The 26,336-nt window shown below is 44.6% G+C and overlaps 1 protein-coding gene and 1 long non-coding RNA gene across 4 annotated transcripts in view; one reads left to right on the top strand and one right to left on the bottom strand.

Annotated features, from left to right (window-relative positions):
- Nucleotides 1–26,336, bottom strand: part of ARHGAP22 (Rho GTPase activating protein 22) — a 466,096-nt gene that overhangs the window by 250,955 nt on the left and 188,805 nt on the right. For both annotated transcript variants that reach the window (XM_069240887.1, XM_069240888.1), the window contains exon 3: nucleotides 7,920–8,007. In XM_069240887.1, the coding sequence (XP_069096988.1) occupies nucleotides 7,920–8,007 (88 nt within the window). The remainder of the gene's footprint in view (nucleotides 1–7,919; nucleotides 8,008–26,336) is intronic.
- On the top strand, nucleotides 365–26,236 carry LOC138300953 (uncharacterized). Of its 2 annotated transcripts, none has more exons than XR_011205043.1 (3): nucleotides 365–425; nucleotides 1,084–1,286; nucleotides 23,688–26,236. It is a non-coding gene; the product is annotated as an uncharacterized lncRNA (long non-coding RNA). The 2 variants fall into 2 exon arrangements; XR_011205044.1 differs by having other exon boundaries at nucleotides 397–425; nucleotides 1,132–1,286.

Raw genomic sequence — 26,336 nt, 5'->3', positions numbered from 1 at the left:
TTACTATATGCAATGTACATGTGCCTCCTTCTATGAAGTGCATTTACAGTATCTCACCAAGCTCAATTATTACCATAACGCTTTTTTCTGTAGGTTATTAAATATTACTCTACATGCTACACATCACTACTAGGGGTTTTGCTTCAGTTTGCCTTTCTACACGATCGTCTCCCCATACTTGAATAGTTAACTTGGCTCGACTTTAGGACTCCTTCTGTTTCTTTTTTACTACTAGTTACTACACCGTATTGTAGTGCTCCCCCAATATGGCTGCCGTTTACTTCCGTTCCAGTTTTTGGGGTTCCGGGCTACCTATCTGGCCCCCCCTCTTGTGACGCTTAATTATACCTCCATTTAACCACGGCCGACTCACCATGTATCGGCGACTCATTTCATGGACAGACCCTGACCCGTGCACATTCCCGGTAAGTTTTTCACCTGCGCATCTATAATATCGGGTCGGGCATTTATTTTACAATATAAATGGGACTGACCTTTCCGTCTTTTTCTCACTTGGTACTAATTACTGGCCCCCGCTCTCCCAACCCTTTGCTAGTTGACTCTTGTGCGCCGGCACTGTTCGGTTTGTACATGTGCACCCACTTAGGGTCCCATATGCACCCCCGGCTTCTCTCTAACTAAGATCGCAAAGTTATTATGAGTCACCACGCCTAACCAACGTGGCTGGGTTGGGTAACGATCGCTAGTTTGCCACTACTTGCACTGTATTCGTCAGGACTAGACCCGGTTTTCAATAAGTCATACCCCACCGGTTTTGTTTCACTTGCCTAACTGTACCATACCTCGTCATTACTCGCGCTTCCATACACTGTTTACTTTCCAATTACATGCATGCGTGGCTTACTACTATACGCTCTGGCGCCGATTTGCACGTACATTACTGTTCTTGACGCCTGTCTACGAATGCACGCCTGACTACGTTCGCTGCACCGTACTACTTTCTTTCACCCATTCCCGTTGCTTGTCGGTTCACTATCACTTACACTTTGCTGCCCTTCATCTCGCGTGAACACGACCTTTGACTTGACATCCGTTTTTCAAACTTACCTTTACTTCCTTTAGGACTTACCCCGGTCCACGCCTCCCCTTAAATATTTGGGTGTTTTACAGTTTATGCCCTGTGCTTACTTGAAAGGGTTTTTCCACCATACCTCCGGATTCTACTGAAGATGCGAATTTATATTTGACGCTCTCCACTCCAGCATTCCCCAGAGACGTCCCTCACTTCACACTGGGAGTTACTGCCTCAGTCATAACCTCTGTAGGTAGGCTTCTCTTATATCTACATTTACCCTGTGTGCATTTATGTTTAACTTCTCCTTGTCTTGCTTGGGTCCATCTGTTCTACTTAACTTAGGTTTATACACATATTTCGGTGCTGACGGTTTTACTTATCACTTCAAGAGGCATGAATATTATTTTCGGTCTCCACATGCTGGTTTTTGACATTTAAACTGATGTTATTAATACTGTTGGTTCGATATATCACTCACATACACGCTTGGATTATGCCATGTCATTTACACAGTTGCACTTTTGGTCGCCTTTTTCAGTTTTTTTTTTAATTACCAAATGTTACGGGTTACGTATACATTCCACATAACTCATTACTGTATGTATTTTGCAGCCTTGATAATGTCACAGGTGTGACGAAACACGTGTTGGCTGTGCCTTGTGTGAACATACTGTGGATCAACAATCCGAATAAAGGAACTACTGGAACACGAGAATGGACCTTGAATGATTTTCTTATAAATTTACTATGTTCCAGAATTCTATGTACCATATCTGAGCAATACGCTATATGAGTGCGGTGGTTACACTTGTTCATGCTAGGTCTAGAAGGTTGACAGCAGCCTCTCCCTTGTTCAGGAGGTTTTAAGTGGGGGTTGGAAACTTCTGGAAGATAGGCACCTCTGCCCAATCTAAGGGAGACACATCGTCACTTCACCTCTGCCCAAACACTCCTGCACAGCCTTCTGGGACATTTCAACACAGTGCCTTGAAGTGGTCTGTTGAATGAGCTTTCCTGAGAGCCTCAGCCCTGCCCCCTGACACATCTGCCTGATCCAGTTCAACCAAAACTTCAAAGGGGAGCACATCCTGTGTTTGGCTACAAAGGCCTGGCTACCCTCCTTTTTTCTGTGGGAGTAAGCCTTCTCAGGTTTGGCGCCATGTGAAAGGTAATGACAGGTAATTAGCACATGCACATTCCATCCCCACTCCTTATTTTTACTGGAAGAAGCCAATGCACTATCAAATGGCTCAACTGTGTGGGAAGGCCTTTCTGCAGGCCACCAGAGTATTTAACTGGGAGTTTGGGAATTATTATAACTCCTCAAGTGGCATAATGAGTACAGATATCAGAAAAGTGACTTTGGATCTGCACACAGGGTACATTCCTACCCTACAGTTGGTACCTGACCTGTATCTTTAGGCCTACTGAGGGTGAAACTGTGCTTTGGAACAGATTTTTCCTTTAATGTATAAATCAGTGAAGCAGGTAGCCTTCTCAGTAATCACTACAGATGTACAGAATGAATGCCCACTCATATTATAAGGCCTATACCAGGTCAACTCCAATCCCTGAAGGGTCCCTTCTGGGTTAGGGTACTGTGTGCAGATACCTGGCTCAATTAGAAGGCAATCTTACATTGTGTGTGATTATTTGTAACCAGTCCAGAGCCTCTTACCCAAGCTGCACAGCAGCGGGCCTTATCTTAGCACACAGACACCGTCAGTTATCACTCGCAGTCTATCTTCACAGAATTTACTGTGAATGAGACTCATTTATTGAGACTCACTCAGTAAATGGTCCAAAAACTAAAAACCTATTGGAATTAATTGGGTGGGACCCCTTTTTCTACAATGGCCCTCCTTCCATTTGCTCTTGCAGCTGGCGGTTCTCGGAATTAGGTAAAATTCCTACACCTAAAAGACTGGCTACAAATCTTGGAGTCACATTTGACTGCCACCTCCCTTTCTCTGAGCCAATCAATAGTTTTACTGCCTTTTTTTTTTTACTTCAGAATGCTATACAAAATTCTACTACTGCTTCCTCTAGATCTTTGTAAAACCATAGTTTAAGCTACCATAATAATGTCTTGCTTAGACTACTGCAATTATTTCTACCTAAGTCTTTCAAAATCTCTTTTCAGCACACTTCAACTTATTCAGAATAGTGCTCCCAGGATATTACTGGCCTGTCTCAGCTCTTCCATTTCTGAGCATCTCTGCACTTTTCACTGACTCTCCATTGTCAGAGGTTCTATATATAGGGCCTCTGCATCATGGCCTTTATTACAAAGGTCCTCCATTCATTCAAAAATAAATCACTGCTTATTGCCCTAAGCGAGCTCTGTCACCTGGCATTTCGTTCTGGTTCCCAAATGCCCATCATGGTGGCCATTCAGTCCCTTATCTGACTGCCTTACATTGGAACAAGTTGGCTTTTAATATTCAGTCTGAACAGAAAATCCTGTTTTTCCACACAAAAAAATCAAAACCTGGCTGTTGATCTAGCTGCTCTTTTTTTCCATACCATCTTCATCCTTTAGTGGCCGGCGCCCTCGTTGAGTAAGATGCACGCTTTACAAATATTTTAACACAACGTAAAGAGACAAGTGTGCACTTTATAAACAAATATCATGCAATACAAAGTTAGGTTGAACAAAAGAAATCATCATGTCGTAACACACCAGGAAATTCTTGAGCGTTAGTTTCTTACCTTTTAGGTTTAAAACTTGTGTCCCTATAGCGCAGCAAGGAAAGACCGTTATAGAAAATCGGGTGTGCTGACGAAAGTTTTCCTCCAGAAATCTAAAATCTCTTGAAGCTTTTTTCAAATGTCCTCAAGCTACAAGAAGCTCAAGGTTGCAATGTTTTGAGGAATACTGAAGGAAAAAGTACAACAAATGTAGGATTTGTGGAAAACAAGCCACACAAAAATAGCTGTAGGAGGAGAATGTTCCTGCCGAACAGTTTTTGCTGGAAAATTGTTTCGCAAACTTTATTTTTGTAGGCATTTCACCCTCCTGCGATTTGTGAAAAGGCAAAAATGTGTGACGTTTACCACTTTACCACTGTGCTAAACATTTACCAGCAAAACTATAGTTGTGTTCACTACTGCTTATAATATTTGAATGTATTGTCTAGGAGGAGTTAAAACTCAAAAATCTTAATTCGAGGCAAATAAATCACGCTATTCAAAGTTTCACTTGGTAGATTGTAGATAACCTTTACAACACACTGGAGCGCTGGAAAGTGCGCCTCGTGCCAAGTCCATCGCCATTAGAAGGAGAGGAGGGTGGGGCCAGAGCAAGAGCTAGTGAGGCCGGTGTGGACAGCTGTTCTCCAGTGGTTTACCCCCGACAGGTTGGGACTTCTGCAGGAAATGTGCAGTCTCAGCAGAGGCACCGACCTCTGCTCAGCCTCGCAAGGGCAGGGCTGGGAGAGGGGCAGAGGCGGAAGCCAGAGGGATGTCTCTCCTCCCCCTCTCCACGGATCAGCTCTTCCACAGGAGGACAAGCACACAGGGCGGGTGTCAGGATCCTGCTTCTGCCAGATCAGCAGAGTCCTGCAGCCCGGGGGACCTGAAGGAAGGTGGAATGATGAAAGGTAAATGCAATGATGTGGCTTATGACCAGGCATGAGAATTAAAAGAATTAAAAAAGGATTCGGAACAGAAACACACGGAGGGCCAGATCAAACGCACAGGTGTGAGAAATAGATGGTCGTCAATTCACAAAATTGCCAGGGGTAACAGAAGTGGCATCACGTGCCCTTTGACCTCCACGTTCACTCACACGTACTTACACATGCTCACAAATTCACAATTACACATACTCTCACATAAACATACTCACACCCACAAGCACGCGTACACCATACATTTCAAAGGAGTTTTACTTCCCTCAGCTGCCATGACATTCAAGCTAATTGTCCCTTTTTTATTACACTAATATTGAATAATATGTTATTATTCACTATTAATCTATTAGAAATAGACGGAAAAGAGAGCGAGTCCCTACTGACGTCTATAAGGAGGATCTGCCCCTGTATTGCTGGCACTGAATTTGCCACCTCTGAAGCCAGGGGTCGCAAAGGCAGTGGCAGGGGTCGCAAAGGGCAAGCCAGCCCTGGCGACCCCTAAATGACGCCCATGGAGAAAGAGAAAAGGAAAGGCGAGCTGGAGAGAGCGTTGATAAGATGACAGAGAAGGGAGCATTGAGGATACCTCACACGTGTCAAGGGCAAGATGTAACTTTACTAAAGTAAAAATAAGAATAGAGGAGTATTAAATAAATAGTGCTTTTGATTCTTGGTTATAGGGCATGATGTTAGCGGTAAAGGGAGATGTTGGAATAAATTAATGAAGATTTTAAAATTAAAATTACATCCAACGTAATGTCGAGAACCACATTTACTAAGATCACTTAGACAGTGTAGGAGGCTGCTTCATGCACCATAAACATGAGGCTTCACGTTAAGATTAAAAGAGAGTTTAAAACCCATATTTTACTACATTTGGAATAACAGTACAAATAATGGTTTATCTAGAGGCTCTCTGGTGTTTTAAGGCAGGAGAGACAACCTCCAATGCTGGGGGACTGGTGGTACCCTTCTTCGAGACCCATTTCATTGCCACCCAACTGCAGTGGTGTGGCAATGGTTAGCAGGCAGGCGCACCCCTGGCAAAACCATGGGGCCTTTGTCCCGAAGCTCCCGGATCTCATCAGAGTCTTGTGGCGAGTTCTACGGCTGAAGACACACAAGAGTTCTGGGTGGTCACTAAATGTTTGCAACGTTGTTTACAAAAAACAAATAGCACAATCCCATATGTCCCAGAATTACCTATCACTATGCTGGCCGATCAACCGCATGGAGGGAATTGGGGGGCAGGGACTTGAAAGCAAGTTGAATGCGGGAGCTACAGTGGTCGGAGATGTCTATCAGATGGCAGAACCCATGCCGTTCAAGGAATTCCGGGAAGAGTTTGACTTATCTCCAGGCCACTTCTTGTTTCATAGGGCGGGCACTACTGTATTCCGCAAGCACTGGGGCATGGGCACAGCTTAACCAAGGGCACACACGAGTTGTTATTACATTGTGCTATCCTCAGGCACCATTAAGGATGTAACTTGTCTGCATAGGTTCATAGAAACAGACTTCCAGGATCAGCTGGGAGGACGATCTGGGTATCCCTTTGCCTGAGAAGGACTGGAATAGTGTCCTAGATAGGATCCCGAGAGTCTCTTGAAAACGCCCGTTTTAAATTGATTAACTTTTACGTCATACATCGGGCATACCTCACCTTAGACCGCATTAACAGATGTTTTCGGACAGAGAATGGGACCTGTCACAGATGTGGGGCAGGTTTCTTACATATGTTCTGCTGTTGTCGGTCACTACCCAATTACTGGGAAGAGGTCTTGAGAACACTTGAGGCAGTCATAGAGAGGGAGGCCCCCTGCACTCGTGGCCACGGTCTCCTGAGCTGGTTCCCCCACACCTCCGAAACTAAGGCCACGAGTAAATTCCAGGACCTGCCTTTCATATTGCCTGAAAGGGAGACTACGAGGGACAGGAAGTCCCTAGGGTGCCTGAATTACCGCATGGCACAGAGAGTTGGAAAACAGGCAGGCTGTGAGGGTAGAGTGGTGGTGAGAGAGGCCAAATGAGGGATTGCACCCTGGACATGGCCTGTGCTTGGGAAGCACTGGTGGATGGCCTCAAGGACCCAGAAGCCAATTTGCCTGAGGGATCGTCAGGGGGACCCCTGACTGGGCTCCTCCCTAGACTCTGACACCTGGCTGTAAGAGGAGTGCTTTCAGCTTCCCCTCCATTTCTGCCAGGAATACCAGACTCACTATGAACTTTTCACTATCCTGATACCTCAGGGGAAATTACTGCTATGACACTAGCGATTCGATGTTGCGCACCTCATGTGGGGGTGGGAGATTGGGTGGTTATTTTTCCTGATATTTTCAAGGGTACATTTCTGTAATTTCTATAATTTCTGTATAGTGGGAGCGAGTCAAAATATGACCTACATCATGAATATTAATAAGATAGATTGCAAATTGTGACTTACTACGATTGAAGGATTACAATAGTTCTTTGCAACTGGAACCTCTTCTATGCATAGAATTAAAAAAAAACAGTGTTTGTGGGTATGTTTTGCTATTTCAGTTTTGCAGTTTAGTTCTAAGACAAGTACTTCTGATGGAACATGCAATGATAGCCACGTATGGATCCTGCAAGCTATAACAAATAAAGAGTTTAACATCAATTATATTTACAGAAAAGTTAATGTAGAAGGCTAAAAGTATTTTGAATCCCTGGTGCAAAAATATGAAATATTAACATTTCCCAGAATAAAATTCTAAATTATGACGACAGTCAATACTAGTAAAGGTCACAAGAACAGGAACTCACATGTTGCAGGTCAAATGTATCTATTTGTTTTGCACATTCACATGCCTGCCAAAGGTTTTACAGATCCGGATGACGCAGCTTTGGGAAAAAACATATCCATCTCTGTTGCGATGTGTCTTAAATTTGTTATCGTGTTCCGTTGTCTGAGCTTCTATTTCAAGCTATTCATTCATGGAAATAAAATAAATGGAAAGCTAGCCAATCGTGGACTGCCTCTCGTCGCCCATGTAGTTAGTACAGAAGACATGAGAGAGAGCTGCGTCACTCCAGGGCCGTGAAAGGGTCTTTGAAGGGGGAAGAGGGGCATATTGACGTAGAATCATTTTAAGTGACGTCATTTCTTATTACAAATAGTTCTGATGTGAAAACTAGTTTAAAATGCGGTAAGAAAAATATTGACAAGTATTGATGAGGAAATACACACACCCTGGAATAACAACAATAGCTGCACCTTCTCCTACCTGGAGCAATCTCGAAGAGGTACTTTCCAGATTCCTCTGCGTTGGGGATGAGTTCGGTCACTTGGATTCCTTGTAGCTGGATGCACCCCTATGGAGAAAGAAGCATGAAACCATGAGCGAGAGAGAACCAGGGAGCTTTCAGGGGAAGGCCTCCACACATTCACAGGAGGGAGAGAAGCTTGGCACAGAATCAGTATCGGCCTCTTGTCAACGGGGGTGGCGGGGCGGAGGAGTATTAAAAAAATAATAATGATAGGAAAAACTTACCTTTATGTTGGAAGAGACGGTTCCCTGTTTTCTTCTTCCTCGGACTCCTGGAAGCACAAGGCTTCCAGACTCCCCTCCAATCACGACGCAGCTGTCAACAGCTTGACAGCAGCGTCATGATTGGTCTGAGACAGGGAGTAGGGCCCTGTGCACTTTCTCCTCCCGGCTGTTCAATACAGCCGGGTGGAGAAATGCAAAGTGCGCATGACTGTTTGGCTGGCCCAACACAGCTGGCCAAAGTGTCATGCGCACTTACATGCACATACCACTCCTCCAGCCCAGCCCAACTCCCCCACGCCCCCTGCCCGACTCCAGAGGAAAAATAAAATGATAATAACGTGATGTTATCATCATTTTATTTTTCCCTTTCGTCCACTGCATAAAGCAGTGGGGCGATGCTCCTCCACCTTAGCGAAGCAGCCGCAGCTGCACACAATAGCAGAAATCAGAATACCGGAGGTGGGCCACACCAGGGAGTGACACAACCTTTTTTTAAGAAATATGGAAACCGAGCAGCACGAAAACACAGATGCACACACAGGTGCATGCGCAGTGGTGAGGCTTGGCATAAAAAGAACCAGTTCAAACTTTAATGAAGCAAGCTACTAGAAAGAAACACACATACTGAGAGAAGTGCTTTCTTAAAAATAAAGCTTGGAGCAATAGGAACCAGGCTAGCAACAGGAAAGCACAAGCATCAAGGAGTTCTGTGCAATTTGTGAAAAAAAAATACTAAGTGCAGAGGCCCGAGGTTTATCTGACGAGCCCGTGACTGGAAATGCTGAATGCCAAGGTTGATAAGTATCAAGGCTGCCAAGTCTTCTTCATGTCATATGCCTCTTTCTCCCGCCACATAAACATCTTATCTCTTTATCTCACTCTTGCAGGTTCTGTTTTGTTCCCACTTTCTCCCTTTGTCACTGTTTTCCTGTCTTTCTCGTCCTCCTCCATTTTCCTTTTTCTGCCTTTCTCTCTTGCTCTGGGTCAATGTCTGATGGTGGAAAATAAGTCCTGGTGTCCTGAACTGAGTGCCCATGTGCACCATCGGCAACCACCTGCACATACTAAGCACTGGAGCTTGAAGAATGAATCGTGATAAAGAGAGGATCATATATCCATAGGCGAGGGGAGGTAGCACAGCAGGACGAACATGGCTTCTGAGGGAAATAAACACCCAGGGCCGAGTAAAGCCTGGAGGACTAGGACCCGTAATGTTACTTTAGTGAAGTAACGGGTTTTCATTGAGTTATCTAAACTACCTAAGTAAGTTGATAGGTTATCTGTAGCGGATGCCAGCAATCCCATAACATGTAATAAATATGTGATCCATTTCAAACGCCAGAAGGACAATGTCTTCGAATTTCGAAAGGTAAATGTAAAAAACATTGCCTTTCCAGTACAAATTGTTGGCAAAGCTCGGGTCGCCTGCACTGCACAAGAGTTAAAAGAGGGCTCGTGGCTAGGGCTAGCAGAAAACTCATTCTCTCTGGGGCACCCTGTTTATCCACCCCGGAAATAGCGAATTAATCAATTTTAGGAGCTGTAGTCACGGTTCAATTCAATTAAACTAATTAGATTAATTCACCTGGTAGCAATGATTTGCAGCAGGCCAGCCCGCCTGGCAAGATAAGTATCTGGGACACATGGGCCATCTGGTAACCCTGCACATATGACTCACAACATGGAGTCATCTTCCCGCTGTAATATTTCTGCAGCGCCTGAGGGAATTCATTGCTCGGTGCCCCCTGACCCCGCGCAGTAATGCAGCGTAAGTGACTCTGTCCGTTTCCTGATGATGTGATCCAATGACCGGCCGTCAGAATCGATGGCCTCTGCCTACTCTGCACTCTCGTGCTCTACGCAGGCTCTTCCTTTATTCATGAGAGTTTCCAATCCCGCTGGGAGCAGAGAGAACGCCAAGAGTTGTTTATTGGCAGAAGGCGCAGAGCCGATCTCCACTAAGGAAACACTGGCCGTGCTGTTTTTAATTAGAGAGGAGCGCAGGGGAGCGGGTGGTAGTTCACCACTCAAGTAACAGATACAACGTACATCAATGGTGAATATTTTATTTTTATTTTTCACTACTGGATTCATAATAAAAATGCTGATAAGGTCGAGCACCACCTTGTCTGGGAAGTGAATCTGTTTGTTATGTGCATAGAGATGCAGGTACCAGATGTGAGACAGATTTTACAAGACTGGAGAAGTCCCAGCCCTGAAATTAGGGGTGCGACACACCTCAGTGCCGCACAATTAGTGATGAACTGTAACATCAACCGTACAAGTATCCATATGCACTGTAGGCGCAAGCCCTGTAGATGCCTGGGGTTAACTCAACCATCCTGTTACCTCACCCTCTTACGTCTCATTATAGAGGTGCTCAGTCATGCACCTCTGTAACCTACCCCACACAGTGACGATTTAGTAGTAGGTGAGGTGCAAAAAGAGGAAGATAAAAGCTGGAACCGGGCATCTCTGCAGTGGTTCCAACTTTCAGTTCACTCTTTCGGTGTCTAAGGTGGGAGGGAGCTGTCTCCCTTTCCCAAGTGGCCGCCCAGCACTGGCAGCTGAAGCTACATCAAAAAATTGGCTCGATTGTGAAGAGTGAGATAGTCTGTGCGTGTATGTTTGAGTGTGAATGAAAAGGAGCAAGTGAAAGTGAGTGAATGAGGGAGTGGGTGAGAATTAGTGAGTGGAAGAGAAAATAAGTGCACTGTTGCTGAGAATAAGTGAGTCAGAGTGAGTAAGACTGAGTGAAAATGAAAGAGTGAGACTGAGAGTACAAGAGTGAGTGAGAGAGGCAGTGGGAATGAGTGTGTGAATGAATGAGTGTGAGGGAGTGAGGAAATATGGGAGTTAGTATGAGTGAGGAAGTGTGGCTGCAGATGAGCATGAATGGGTGTGAGGGAGAATGAGTGTGAGTCAGTGAATGTAAGTCAGTGTGAGTGGGAGTGAGTCTTTTAGGTGTGTTACTTTAGGGCATCTACTGTTTGCTCTGACATACTGGGGCTTATTCTTGCCATATTATGCACCCTAGGAAAAATGCCAGCAGTGGCATATTGGAGGTATTTATTGGCAAAAGGAGTAACTGGCAGGGTGGCTGAAATTGTTGGCATATTCCGGGTGCTGGTATACTAAAGGTAATTCTATAGGGAGGCCAACTATGGTATATGGGGAATCAGGGGAGGGGCACATTACAAAATGCTGGGCCTAACATACTAGAGACAATTTTTAAAATATGGGTCACACATGGTTCGTGGAATAAGAAACCAGTGGGATCGGTGGGGCATCCACGACAAATTGCTGGCTTCTGCACTATGGAGATAATTATTGACCTATGGGGGGCACCTACTGCACATTTGAAAAATATGGGCTCGACCTTCTGTAGAACATTATGCTTCATCAGCTTGGCAAATTTGCAAATCTTAGTGAAAGTATGCTTTGAAATGCATTATTTTACCCCATATTTTTCCCAAATTTTCTCTGAGGAGAACCCATTTGATCCCTCCGGAAAAGAAGTTCCATTCGCCTACTTTGTTCGCTGGAATTTCGGGCTAGTATCACTCCTTACCACTTTCAAAGATGACTAGCCTCCACTGTTTGGCACTGGCTAACTTGATGCCTGTCCACCTGGTCTTCGTTGTCTTTAACCCACCCCTAAACCTGGTCCTTTTGGTTGTGGTAGTCCTTACCCTGTTCCTGAGGTCCTTGTTCCGGGTCCTCTTGACCTGATCATCCTGGCCCTGGTTCTCTTAATCCTTATGGTCCAGATCCTGTTGTTATCCTAGTTCTTTGGATTCTCGTTCTACTGTTGGTGGTCCTCCTCCACATACCCCTGACCTTGCTCCAGGTCAGTGAAATTGATTGAACCCTTTACATTATTGTCAAAATCACATTTGTCAAAACAAATAATCTCTTACTGCTGTCTGAAATGTAGACCAGACACAGATACAGGCCTAACCACTGCAACCTCGCTCAACGGATGCTGCAGTGCCATCCCTAAAAACCCTCAGGATTCCATTGCATAGACCTCTTTACTAAAGCCTTGAGAACATCATGGCAGGGAATGCCACACAGGATGGAACATGTGTTGGCTGAACAATGTATTATTTCAAATCAAGACAGTAATGCTGCACTTTTCATCTTTTAAAGATTGCGACCAGAAGAATAAAGATCATATTCCAGCCTACCAAGCATTTTATACTATGTCATAAAAAATATTATTTATCTTGACCAATTTCACTATAACAACAAATTTGGGTAGAGCATACATTCCAATTTTTTATTTTTTGATGTACTTAGAGCTTGGGGTCTTACCGGTCTTTAGGAGTGGCACCCAACTCAGTTCCAGTTTTACTTGAATAGGCTATACGTTTTGGGATCATCCAAGAGGCCCTAAATCTATCTAATCTTCCTCCTTGTCAATCAGGTACTGACTTCAAGACTGTCTCCGTGGTTTTGTTTTCTTCTTGTGTTAGATTCTGGATTTGTAAGCGGTGGGTGTACAGCAAGAGGGGGCATAAAAAGAGAGCCCCTAATGGACCACTTTCAACTTTTCTTTTGTTTCTTGCGGATGCTGAGTGCAGCCAGGACGGGTGTCCAGTGCAGTCAGGACCTGCCCAGTGAAAAACTCTGGTTATGAGATCTGTGCTTGTCCAGCACGTTTGAGGGCATAGCAGCAGAAAGTTAACTCCTGTGATTATTGCTCTTGCTTTAGAAGGTGTAACATGGGCATCATAAATCTGTATTTTATTTAAGATAGCTCAGTGGATTAATGCTTTTGTTGCAGAGAGACTTCTGTTTCCTAGAATGTATGTATGTATGTATTTGTATATTTATGGGTAGTAGTAAAAAGCACAGCTATCGCTCCAGAGGAGTATTTTGGTGCTAGCACGAACAGCGAGATAGCTGTAGGAGCACTGAGATAGTTATTCGTTGAAGAAACAGAGCGTTTTACAGATTTTCTGAAGTTCATAAACTGTGCAATGGTTCTAATTTCTGTTCCATAGGGCGCATTATAGACCTCAATGAACTGGCACCTCATTTGGTATATTTGGTGGAGGGGACTACAATATTAGCTTTCTTGCTGCATTTTAAAATTCCGGTGCATACATATTTCTTCAAACCTTTAACTAAAAAGTTAGACACGCAGTCATTGTAGATTTTTTTTTTAAATAAAACACAGTTCTGAAATCGGGGCTATTGTAACTGGAGGAGATAGGTCAAACAGAGACGAATTTTTTAATATTCAAGATGGCTGTGACTAACATTTTTTGAATTTTCTGCAGACAGCGGATGACATTTTTTAGACCTAAGTGCCTGGAATCCCTTAGTCTCGATTTATTGTACTAAGGCATTGACAACGATGATTTTATGTGATAAACGGAATGCGTTTTAGCATTCTAATCTGGGCTGGCTCTTTTTTAGTCACACTGACAATCTGTTTTTTAATATCAACATTGGACTCTAAAATTCCTCCAGTGTCCCGAACTGAAGTAACTGGCTGAGGACATCAGCCAAGTTAAGATGGCTTCTGATGGATTAAGACTGGTAAAAACTAGATATGTGTGTAATTTGGCATAATCTTAAAAATCTTGCACTTCAAATATTACACCATTATGCTTTCCTGCGTACATGAAATGTATATTTTGGGGACAAATCCACTTGTGGAGGCAGATCGTTGGGATGATTTTGAGTGCTAAATGTATTTTTTTCAGTTTTTTTATGAAGCTATGCAGAGGAAGAGAGTGAGGCTACTATACATACAGTATTGACTTCCTATTCCTGTCCTGAAGACTCCTCCCTGTGTCCAGTCCTTGGTTCTTTTGGATTAGAATTTTGTATCTAAATCTCCACTGTCCCTTTGTCTGCAAACTCCACTGTATCATCCTCCTTTAGAAGTTGACATCTTTACCTTTTTTGAAAATCATGTAAATTTAGTACAGATATTTGAAAAATGTTTGTTTGTTTGCAGCTGATGGCCTGGAGTTCAAGTTAGGGAGGGTGTAGGCAGGCACATGAGAGATTAAGGCATAATGGACATTTTTGGATTGCGGAGACCTGGGGTTATTAACATTTCTACATTTTCCCTTGTTTTTGTGAATTTCTTCCAGATTTGTCCTCATGCTATGGCGAGTTTTACTTTTTGAGGCCTAGTCTGCAGTTTCCCTTGGTTGTATTTTAGTATATTTTTTCACATTCTCACTGTTTGTGTGCTAGGGATATTTTTTTATTGTTATGGGCTTGTGGATAGCCTTATAGTCATGCCAAATGGAGGTTATTTTTTGTCTGCACGTGTCTGTTGGTGGTTAGGGTCAGTATGACTCCTGGAGTCCAGGCCCATGTAGCCTGACTTTTTCCTATGTGCTTCTCCAGGTGGTTGCCTACTCTTTGTCTGTGGTTTTATGTGAAATGATTGATCAACTGTTTTTGTTAAACATTTAGAAGTATTTTGCAGGGGTAATTGCTGCCTTGTGCTGTTTGTGTTAGGAGCATTTTTAAGGTTTATTTCAAACTTTTCTCACTGTTTCCATTTTGCTGTATTGTTGAATTTATTGTTCCTGCTTTACTGGTGGTTTTCCAGGCCCACGGATAAGCACAGTCACATTTTGGGAGTATACTTGTGTAATCCTTTCCCTGAAATCCTGCAAGATGTTATTGATAGAGGGGCAGGAAGGGGCTCCAGCAAGGGTAGGGCAGCAATGTGCTCTTTTTTTCAATGCTTCCATGTGCAACAGCCATTTTGTGGACACTGTGGCCCGTATTTATACTTTTTTTGCGCCGCATTTGCGTAGTTTTTTGACGCAAAAACGGCGCAAACTTGCAAAATGCCATTGTATTTTGGAGGTTTGTGCCGTTTTGCGCCAAAAAGCGGCGCTAAAAAAAGTATAAATACGGGCCTGTGTGCGTATATGAATGTGTTATAGGTGTCCATTTTGTCTTTGTTCTTCATGCCTCCTTCTTTGCTGGCCATGCAGGGATGAAAATTTTGCTGAGTGTGTGTGTTTTAGTCATAGGAAGCCATTTTGGGCCTGGGTAACAAAGATAAGCTTACACGTTTGTGTAAGTTTACTCTTTTTTAGTATTCACAAAACTGCATTTTAATAGTCAGATTACGACTGAGGAGATTCCGCACATAACAAAATAGGCATTTCCTAAACTTACTCCAAGCCTTCGTTCCCGGAGAACAGGCAGACATACAAAGCTGACATACCCAGGGAAGGTGGCCTGCTTGGGGTGGTTTAGTACTCTGATCGTGACGGTCAGGCTTCCCTGGAAGTCCCACACAGGGATAATTTTGACTCTTTGATCCCAACCAGGGATCCAGGAGGTTGAGTGAGTTTTCTCCGGCAGCCGCCTCGGTCACTGCTTGTGCACAGGGTACAAGAAATGGGGTAATCTTGCTCTAGATTAATAAGGACAATGTGCTTGCAGCACCCTTGTAGCCTGGTAATTCTCACCAAGGCGATTTCTGGGTCTGCGGCTGCCTTCCAACCCAGGCCACTGGGCCTTTCCCTGAACCTTTCATCCCAGAAAGCAGGCAGATATAGAAAGTAGGCATCCCTGTGCAGGGCAGCCTGCTTGAGGTGGTTTAACCAGCAATGCACTGTGATTGTGACAGCGATGCTGCCCTGGAAGACCCATGAGGGCTTATATTGACTCTTTGATCCCAGCCACGGCTCCAGGAAGCCGGGTGAGTTTTTTCTGCCGGCCCTCTCGGTACCTCCTTGTGTCCACATTACAAAAAGAGGGAAAGGGAGGTAGCCTATCTCTGGATTAGTAGGGGCAGTCTACTTAGGACCCTTTGGTGGTCTGGGGCTCCTGCGGGCTTTCACCTGGGAAACTAGGCACTAGGCAGGGCCACCTTCCCTACCCAGGGAAGGGTGGCATCAGACCGAAGAGAAGTCTAGAGCTCCTGCAGACTGGACGTAATCCCCCTGTTGGAGGCCCGGTACCCATGGGCCAGTGGTGCCTGACACCAGGAAGAGCCCCCTAACCTGTCCCATGGTGGGTGGAAACCACCTACACTCATTTGCCAGGCTTCAAGATGTCCACCAGTTAGCTTGTCAATTTCGTGTGGGCAAAAACATCACCAGTGAAGTTTCATCCTCAAGGTTGATCTATCCAATGGACGAGTATGGGTTGCCAACTCAGTAAACAATCTTATTAGCCCAGCCTTTCTAGTGTGAATTATTCCAAGGCCTAAAGGATACCAGTTATTATTTTTAAATAATGTATTTGCCTATCAAGGAGGCGTGGGAACTCCTGTCGTGCTCCGCGCCTGAGAGACCTACGGAGCAGCACTATGGCAGCAGGACGTCGCTGCTGAGTTCGCTTTGCCTCGCTAAAAAGAAAAAGATAGCGGTATCACCCTCCACCGCTGCGGGACAACGCTCGGAGGCTCGGGGGTATCCGGAGGTCGGATACTCTTGTAAAATTGAGCCTACAGCACTGGGCAGCAAGCTCCATAACGCCAGATTGGAGCGCCCGACGGGGGGGTTGGAGTGGAGCCTTTTTTAATATGGGAGGCATGTTGGAAGTGATCAATTTACTCTTGTTCTGCACTGATTCAAGGTCTAAAAACCTGAAGGTAAAATCTCCAGCAACATGTGGGATTTGTAAGGGTTCACCAGTTTTGGCTGACTCCTAGCCAACCATATTTTTAGTATACCCCAGGGGTGCGACAGAAGCGGTTCATACTCAAGTGGATGTGGTTTGTGGCCCCCCTGTTCACCTCCGATTCATTTTCTTCTTCTGGTTTCCTTCCACCCCGCCTCCTGGCTCTGTTTTTGCTACAAAATTCGTCTTTGTTGTCTCCACAATGAAACGCAAGTCGCGAGATACAGGGTCTAAATCTCGGACAATGGGCAAATTCCCGAAAGGATCTAAATCTAAGACCCTGACCCCCAGCTTCAGGAAGGCTCAGGCAAAGCTCCAGCTAACAAGACCCGGCAGGCCCTCTAAGGGAACCTCCTCAGACTCAGGATCTTTCACCGTCCTCCTCAGGTCCCACTTCCATGCCGGAGCTCAATATCGGCGAGCTTGTGGAACTGCCTGTTGATTGTCCATCACGATCCATGGAGCCATTTCTTCAATCACACTCTCAATCTTCCTCTACTTTTCTGGTATGTGCAGTCACTGAATCTCCATCTGCATCACTGTATTCGGCAACACCAGGCAGTCTCCCTCTTGACCATCTTTCAACTTCTCCCCAACCCAATGCCAAACAATCTGAGAAACCTGCATATCCCTTATTTGCAAACCCTAATAGTAATTGTAAAGGTGCACTTGTACCGAGCATGAGGGGTGCAAAAGAAGGAGGGGTGGAGAGGAAAACTCTCCCAAGCGAAGTAATTCTATCAAACACTGGTGAATCCTCTGCTTTGGCTCTAAATTCTGGGCCGGAAGGACCATGTGCAGAAGTTTCCATTTCATCTGGAGTCAATTCCAATATAAATACTGAGCCGCAACCCCTCGGCTCTTCTCCTAACCTCCTAATTCCAGCCTATACTGCAAGCGGGACTAAGGGTTCTTCAACGGTGGAGGAGTTGATGGGACAGATATTGGTGGAGCTTCAAGCTATAAAACATTCACAGGAGGAGACTCACAGAGATGCGAAATATCAGCTTACTCAATTGAATACTCACTTAACTCTTCTCTCCTTTCGAGTCTCACAGGTGGAACAGAGGGTCTCCGACCTAGAAGATGTTGAGAATCAAATTGAATCAACTACGACTCAGATCCAATCTTAACTGGAGGACCTCCAGTTAAAACTGGATGAAGCAGAGAACAGGTCCCGGCGTTCCAATCTCAGATTTGTAGGGGACCCAGAGGGGACTGAAGCAGCCTCACCGGTGGCTAACGTTGTCTCGGAACTCATCTATAAAGTCATCCTCCCGGATAGGGACAAGACAGGCGGGGACCTTTCTGTTATGATGGCCCATAGGGTACCCTTTACCCGCCCTGCTAACTCTAAGTATCTACGCATCATTTTGGTTAACTTTGGGGAGCAAATTCTCTCTCAAGCTAGAAAAGAGAGGGAGTTTAAGTCTGATGATAAGTTTACTTTTCATGTTTATCCAGATATGTCAGTTGCAGCTGCACACCGGCGCCGCAAGTTTGTTGGTCTAATAGACAGTTTCAAAAGATTGGGGGTGCCGGCTGGTATCGGGCAACTTGCTAAACTTAAAGTTTTACATAAAGGCCAGGCAAAAGTTTTCCAGAATGTTCAGGAAGCAACCAACTTCTTGGAACTCTTAAAAAAACCAAGGGGGGGGTACTAGATAAGGGGGTGGGGGTCAAGCGGGGGTAGAGTTATTGTTAGTTTTTTGACACTGTACACTATGGATCTTTTTTGCATATGGTACTGTTGCATATAATGCTCTGCTGCCCGGTAGGAATATTAGGCATTAGAAGCAAACTAGGGGTGGCTCACGCATCCTTTTTTTTTTGGGGGGGGGCGAGGTGACTGATCTCTGTTCAGTGCATTGCTGCCATGCTGCTTTCCTGAGACCAGGTCTCTAGGGGTGTCGTGTTATTGCACTCAGGTCTTGGGTTTATGGGTGAGGGTGCGGGGGATGGGGGTGGTTCACTGTCCGGTGGGGTCATGATGGGTTGGACCCACCGGGGTGGGGGGGGGGGAAAGAGGGACAGGGCAGGGAAGGGCCTTGATAGGGAGGGTTGGGGGGGACACAGGGTGGGGCTAGACCAAAAAATGTAGGTGGAGACTAGTCAGTTATATCCGGTGCCCGAGGACAAGGTTCAGGAGGAGAGTGCCGGAAAGAATGCAGCCACAGCACAATCGGCCATGGGAGGGATGGGGTGGAATAATCAGAAATGATCGGGTCTAAGCTTAGAGTTGCCTCATGTAATCTCAATGGGGCCAACAACAATACTAAGTTCGAAGCGGTCCTTAACTGGCTGGTAACATCTCAGATACAAGTTGTCCTCTTGCAGGAAACTCATTTGAAGGTCAATGGCAAGCTACTGAAACTTCCTGCATACATCGCCCACTCTTTTTTCGCGTCAGCCAATGCCCCGGTACGAGGTGTGGCAATTCTGTTTTCTAGCAAATTTGCAGGAATGATAAAGGGAGTTTTTAGGGACCCGCTGGCAAGGTGGATAGTAGTTACTACTATGGTGGCAGACAAAGTGATTCATTTTGTTAGCTTCTATGGTCCGATAGAGGATGATGTAGCGTCAATGCAGGCTCTGTATTGACATTTGTCTCTACTCCCAGGTTACTTTATAATAGGAGGGGACTTTGACGTTATACCAAACATCCAATGGGACACATCATGGCGGAATAAAACACAGAACAAACCAAGAGCTTGCCAAATGCTTCTGAAAATGTGCACGGATTTAGCGCTAGTGGATGTGTGGCGGGCTGATCATCCATGAGAAAGAATATACATGCTACTCTAAAAGGCATAATACTGCTTCAAGAAACAATTATATTTTAATCTCATTTGCACTGAAGTGGCAGGGGTCAGAAATACTTGCAAACGCTTTTTCTGACCACTAGGTACCATGGGCTGATATCAGTAAATTAGGAAGCCAGCAGAGCTGCCCGCAATGGTGTTTGGATAGATCTCTTGTGACAGACGAAGGTTGGGTAGCAAAGCTCAAAACATCAGTTTCCAAATTTTTAGAAGTCAATAAGACGTCAGCCTCTCTTTCAATATTTGGGGGGCCACCAAAGCTCATATTCGTGGAGAGGCAATTTCCTTTAAGGCCCATCTAGGGAAAGTAGCTCGTGAAAGAAGTAACCTACTCCAAGGGGAGCTAGAGCAGGCACTAAAAAAGAATCAAGTACTACCCAGTCCGGAGACAGAATTAATATTAGGAAGGGCCCTGGCTAAATTAAGAGATTTCTATCTGTCGCGGGAGATACTTAATAGGCATACTAGCTTCTAGAGGCAATATGAAGAAAGCGAGCATACAGGTAGAGTTTTGGCCTGGACAGTGAAGAAAAGATCCAACTCCAATTTAATAAAAGTTATTTTTGATGAGGAACAGGGGGTAATTGCTAGTCACCTTGAAGAGATAGAAAAAGTATTTCTCTCGCATTACCGTAAGCTGTATACCGAGACGAAGCAAGTAAATATCTTGCAAATCAAACAGTATTTAGATGCAGTGACTCTGCCAGGTTTAGACGCAGGGGCACAGAATGTGTTAGTGTTCCTCATCACTCCTAACAAACTGGTAGAGGCAATCAGGGGAGCTTCTAATGGAAAAGCACCAGAAGAAGATGGCAGTGGAGGTTTACAAAATATTAGAGGGTCAAATTGCCAAAATATTAGTAGAACTATTCAATGAAATATTAGATGGAGCTGCGATCCCTTTAGAATTTTCAAGAGCTGTAGTTGTTAGCTTTATTAAAAAGGACAAATCCCCGGAATATACGGGTTCATATCGCCCGATTACCCTATTAAACCAAGACTACAAATTATTTACCAAAATACTTGCGGTTCGCACAGCTCAGGTGGCGCAAGGGTTAGTACACAAGGATCAATGCAGATTTTTGCTGGGGAGGCTACTATCTACCAACACTAACTTTTTGGTGCAGGCGATAGATTATCTTTCCCACAATCATTATCCGGCGGCGATCATAATGCTCGATGCTAAAAAGGCATTCCATTTAGTTCAATGGGAAGTGTTGTTTTTGGTCTTAGGCAAGTTTGGCTTCCCGACAAAGTTTATTCAAGCATTACGTAGGCTATACATAGGGGCCCAAGCCAAGATTTCTGTACCAGGCCAATTAGCAGGCCTGGTACAGATATCACGAGGCACGCAACAGGGCTGTCCTCTGTCTCCCGTACTGTTCGCACTTTTTATCGAGCCATTGGCTGCCGCAATTCGACAGGATCAACATATACGGGCTCCGCTCCCTCTAGCACCTAAGGTGAAATTATTCCCCGATGATATGATTTTGTATCTTCATGCGGACACACACTACATCGATAGAGCTTTTTCTAAGATCAAGGCTTTTTCGGACTTGGGGGGGTACAAAATCAACAGGTCCAAAGCAGAGGCTCTCTTGTATAATGTAGAAAGATCAGTCCTGCCAAAAGATATTCGGGTAGTATCTTCATCCTACAGTCCCATTAGATATTTAGGAATATATGTGTCCGGGGACTCGGCAGATCTGTTCCAGCTAAACTACACGCAGGTTTACAAAAAGGATCAAGGATTCTCTTGCAATGGGAGGAATCTACCATGACGATTATAGGAAGGACCGCACTAATCAAAATGATGATTCTTCCGTTGTTATGAGGCTTCTTTATTGGATTGGGCATCAAGGGCTGCGCAAAAGCCAAATCTTAATTTTTATTTTAATCAGATGCTGGCAGAAAGAAATATGCAACTTACTCGATTCCTCAAGATTCCTCGATCACCAAAACGGGTAAGATACAAATTGCCGGCAATGTTGCAGTTCAGTATTCTCCAAATACAGGATAAGTACCAAATTCACAAGATCCATCTGATAATCTGAGTGAGGGATGTATGGATGATAGGTTTGGAACTCAATTTCCGTGATGTCCAGGCATGGGAGGAAGTAGGGATTAAGGGCCAGATGTAGGAAGCACTTTGCGAGTCGCAAACGGCAAAATTTGCCGTTTGCGAATCGCAAATGCGTGTTTCCTATGCAGAAATGCATTTTGCGAGTCGTTACCGACTCGCAAAATGCATTTCCGAATCGCAGATAGGAAGGGGTGTTCCCTTCCTATTTGCGATTCGCAATGGTATGCAATTCCATTTGTGACCGCTTATGCGGTCGCAAATGGAGTCGCAGTTACCATCCACTTGAAGTGGATGGTAACCCATTCGCAAACGGGAAGGGGTCCCCATGGGACCCCTTCCCCTTTGTGAATGGACCCCACAATATTTTTTCAGGGCAGGGAGTGGTCCTTGGACCACTCCCTGCCCTGAAAAAACCGAAACAAAAGGTTTCGGATTTTTTGAAATGCAGCTCGTTTTCCCTTAGGGAAAACGGGCTACATTTCCAAAAAAAAAAAAACTGCTTTATTGAAAAGCAGGTCGCTAACATGGAGGCCTGCTGACTACAGCAGGCCTCCATGTTAGCGAGTGCCTATACTCGCTATGGGGCCGCAATTTGCGACCCACCTCATGAATATTCATGAGGTGGGTCATTGCGACCCCATAGCGAGTTGCAGTCGGTGTCTGAGACACCGTACTGCATAGCAATTTGCGAGTTGCAAATTGCGAGTCGGAAGGACTCGCAATTTGCAACTCGCAAATTGCTTCCTTCCTACATCTGGCCCTAAGACCCTAGCGGATTTCTACACAGGGGACCATATCAAAACATGGGTACAAATCATAATGGGACAAAGGGACATCCCAGCAAATTTGCAATTCTCTTACTGTCAAATCCAACACTTCCTACAAGCAATGGAAAAAGTAATAGATAGCCCCTTTGAAGCTATTGGTCAGGCTTCTTACAAAAATCAAGTAGGCATTGGCAGATGGTATGAGACACTTCAGGGTGGGCATTCCAACAAGGCAATCTCTCAACTTTTGGCTAGAGTCGAAAGTATCATGGGGTGCAAAATAGGGGTACAACAATGGCACAAGCACAACGAAGTGTCTCAAAAAGCACTTAAAGGAGCGAATTTTAAAAAAATCACCTTGTACTCTAAACGGCTGCTTTACTACACCCCCTCTAGAATCAAGGAAATGCACCCGGAGGCATCAGGTCTGTGTCCACGTTGCCAAAGGACTCAGGGGGATTGGCTCCATATGTGTTTTGCATGTATTCACCTGGTAGGCTATTGGGAGGCGATCTTCCAAAAGATCAGTACCATGATATCATACAAGATAGCCCCTAGCCCATTAATGGCATTATGGGGTATTACGTCAACCACAAATTTGCCCATCGCTTCTAGACAAATAATATTTGTGTGCACTTTGATTGCCAAATCATTGATTCTGCAGGTGTGGAAATCACCAGTGCCCCTCACGTATGCGGCGTGGGAGGCAAAGATGAAGGCAATGCGGGCAAAATAAAATTTGTATGCTCAACGGACTGGAGCATTACGTAGATACCAGGATATATGGGGGAAGTTGGACATTCAGTAAAGGAGCAGGTGAGAGAGGGGAAGCTGGGGCCAAGGTACGGGAATCTTCTCTGTGGTGGAGTGGTTTGGATACTTTTCAGCCAAGGGTATTGGAAAGTACGCAAGTTTCTAAAATAGATTTACAGATAATACTATAATGATAAGTGTAGTTTTACATTGCAAGATTTATGTTCGTTTGATTTATGTAATATGATTGCAGCTGCGTAAAAAAAAAAAAAAGAATAATCTATTTGTCTATCTCTCATTGCGGTTCAAGGGGCCCTCGAGGGACACCAACTATTTAATAAATAATGTATTTGATTTTTGTTTGCCTCTCCCGCCTCCCAATTATTTGTTATATGTATTGCACTGACAACATCTGCCATGCCTAACCCTCTTTCTTCTTATTTTTCTTTGACTGTAGGTGTACAAGAGGATGCTGATTTAGATGGAGAGAAGTTTAATTCAGCTGATGCGTGAGCCCCAATAGTTATCTCTGCTAAATGCTTATGCTCATGCTCCTGACTTATTGAAGAAGTAAAGTAGAAAGTTCCTGGCAAGAAAATGGCTAGTGAGGAGAAGATGAAGTGTGTTGCCATTGCCACCACTGGCCTCAAGGCCTTATCCTTGTTCTGGTAACACTGTGCACCTACTGCATCCTCCACTGCGCAGGAAGAAGCAGGGAGGATGATCACTCCTGGATGAACAACATTCACCACCACAAAAAACTTAGCAGATGCCTCTCAGATCTTGAGTGGTTGCAATCATGAATTAGAAGTCTAATAGTCCAGACAGATAATTAAATCAAAGGAAACTCAATACAACCACAGGCTACTTTACCTGACCTTTCAGATGAAGGAGCAGAGCAGGAAGTTGAGCTTGCTGATGAGCATGATGTTGATGTGAGTGCCGTGTCACTGGACACATCAATTTCACAATCTCCTGCAGGGAAAATAATAATCCCTTCCCCATCTCCTCCAAGCTTACATTCTGATGATCACAACATGAATTAGCTCCTGACACACAAAGAGAAATGAGGAAAAAAAAAAGATCCTGAAAGCCTTGAGAGGGGGGAAGATGAAGAACTAGTGTTTGTTTGTGGGTAGAGGGGCACAGAGCAAGTTCAAATCACCTCTATTCAACCTGCTCTGAGTGACATAGTACCACTAACACCACAAGCTTCCATCTTTTCAATAGTTCAAAAACCTGCAGCAAAGACCACCACCTCTACCACAGTTACTGCATACAATAGAGAAAGGCCAACACAACTGCCTTGCTCTACATCAAAAAGGTTGCAAGGCATTGCCTTTATAGGAATTCTCAACTCCCTAGCTTGGGACTTCTTTACACTTAGGTTGACACACCATAGAGTTTGCCACAGACCAGCAAGGTGTGGTAAGTCAGTTGGACATTACGGTACCAGAGGGGTCAACTAGCCTATCTGAAAAATTAATAAACATTTTTCTCCTGTTGTTGTGCAAGCGCTGAACGACCAAGTTTTGGAATTGATTGGGACTTGGTTAGGGCTGTTCAGTCAGTCCACCTCATGACAAGGAGTGTGGGAAATCTGGATAATTTGTTTGTGTGTAATTAAGCATAATTTCAACAAAATTAAGTGAAATTGTGCGTATTAACATGAAATGCACAATTAGCATGTGTTGCTGTATTTTAGTGTGAAATACATGCTAACATTCAATTTGGATGTAAAGATGCACTTTGTCCTAAAAAAAAACTGCAAAAAGCAAAAGGATCATGAACAACTGCTGCTCACGCTCCCTCGCCTGTGTTGTTCCAGTGCGTTTGTGATAACTTTTTACCTCGAACGGTGCATTCCCTGTAAATTATTACCGCAAGTGCAACATATTTATGCAGTGTGGTATAATAGTGTACGTTTTAAGATTTCACATAAGAGGAACTTAAAATTATTGAAATTACATGACTTAGACAGGCATAACAAATTTCAGCCAGGCCTATTATCAGTGGTCAGGCCACAAAGTACAAACGCATCACTTCACACTGGGTTTCCTTCAAAGGAGTTTAGCAAAGGCTAACCACTGGTCTCACCACTGAGGATGCTTTTCAAGGCATTCTGTGCCATGCAACAGTTGGAATGTTCTCCATGAAGAAATCACGTACAGCTGCCAACATCTTGAAAGAGTTTAACATCAAAGACTATCAATGGGTTGAACCCAGAGGTCTCATCATTGGATTTGTTGCAGAGGGGGAATACTTCATACTTTTAGCACAATGCATCAACCTAATTGCGCAGGACATCCTCAAAAAAGAAGCAGTAGTCTTCATCATACTGGCTACCTGTTTCCAGATGTGCACTCATTTCAGTCATTATTTCAAAGCCCAGAAGCAACTGAGGATCGTTCAGAGTGCTTTTAGAGTCCCTGTAAAATTCCTCATACAGGAGAGGCCAACCTATTGGACCCCACCCCACCTTCTACACACAGCAACACCTGTTTGAGCTGTATAAGTCTAGCAATGATTACGTACTACAAATAAGTAGGGATAAAAATGTTAAAGCCATGAGGACGTAAGTTCAAAAATGAGGACTAGTGGAATGCCTCATCCAAAAGCAAGTTTCTTTATATATTTTGATACAGGAAGTTAGCAAGGAGGACAGTACCATGAACCGAGTGATCCAGTTGTTGCACATGCTGCCGGAACATTTGTAAAAGTGGAACAAACATACTTTACCATTGTCAGTGAAGAAGTTGCTACCATAGTCCACCACTAATTCCTTTTTTTGATCAAAAATCAAAGGTTGTAAAAAGATATTGGGCCTCATTCTGACCCTGGCGGCCGGTGACCGCCAGGGTCACCGGCCACGGGAGCACCGCCGACAGGCTGGCGGTGCTCCGAAGGGCATTCTGACCGCGGCGGTTCAGCCGCGGTCAGAAAGGGTAAACCGGCGGTCACCCGCCGGTTTACCGCTGCCCTTCTGAATCCTCCATGGCGGCGGAGCGCGGGGATTCAGACACCCCCTACCGCCATCCTGTTCATGGCGGAAAACCCGCCATGAACAGGATGGCGGTAGGGGGTACCGCGGGGCCCCCGTAAGAGG

Source organism: Pleurodeles waltl, chromosome 6, assembly GCF_031143425.1.
Source record: "Pleurodeles waltl isolate 20211129_DDA chromosome 6, aPleWal1.hap1.20221129, whole genome shotgun sequence".
Lineage (NCBI taxonomy): Eukaryota > Metazoa > Chordata > Amphibia > Caudata > Salamandridae > Pleurodeles > Pleurodeles waltl.
This window is presented reverse-complemented; position numbering and strand designations above follow the sequence as displayed.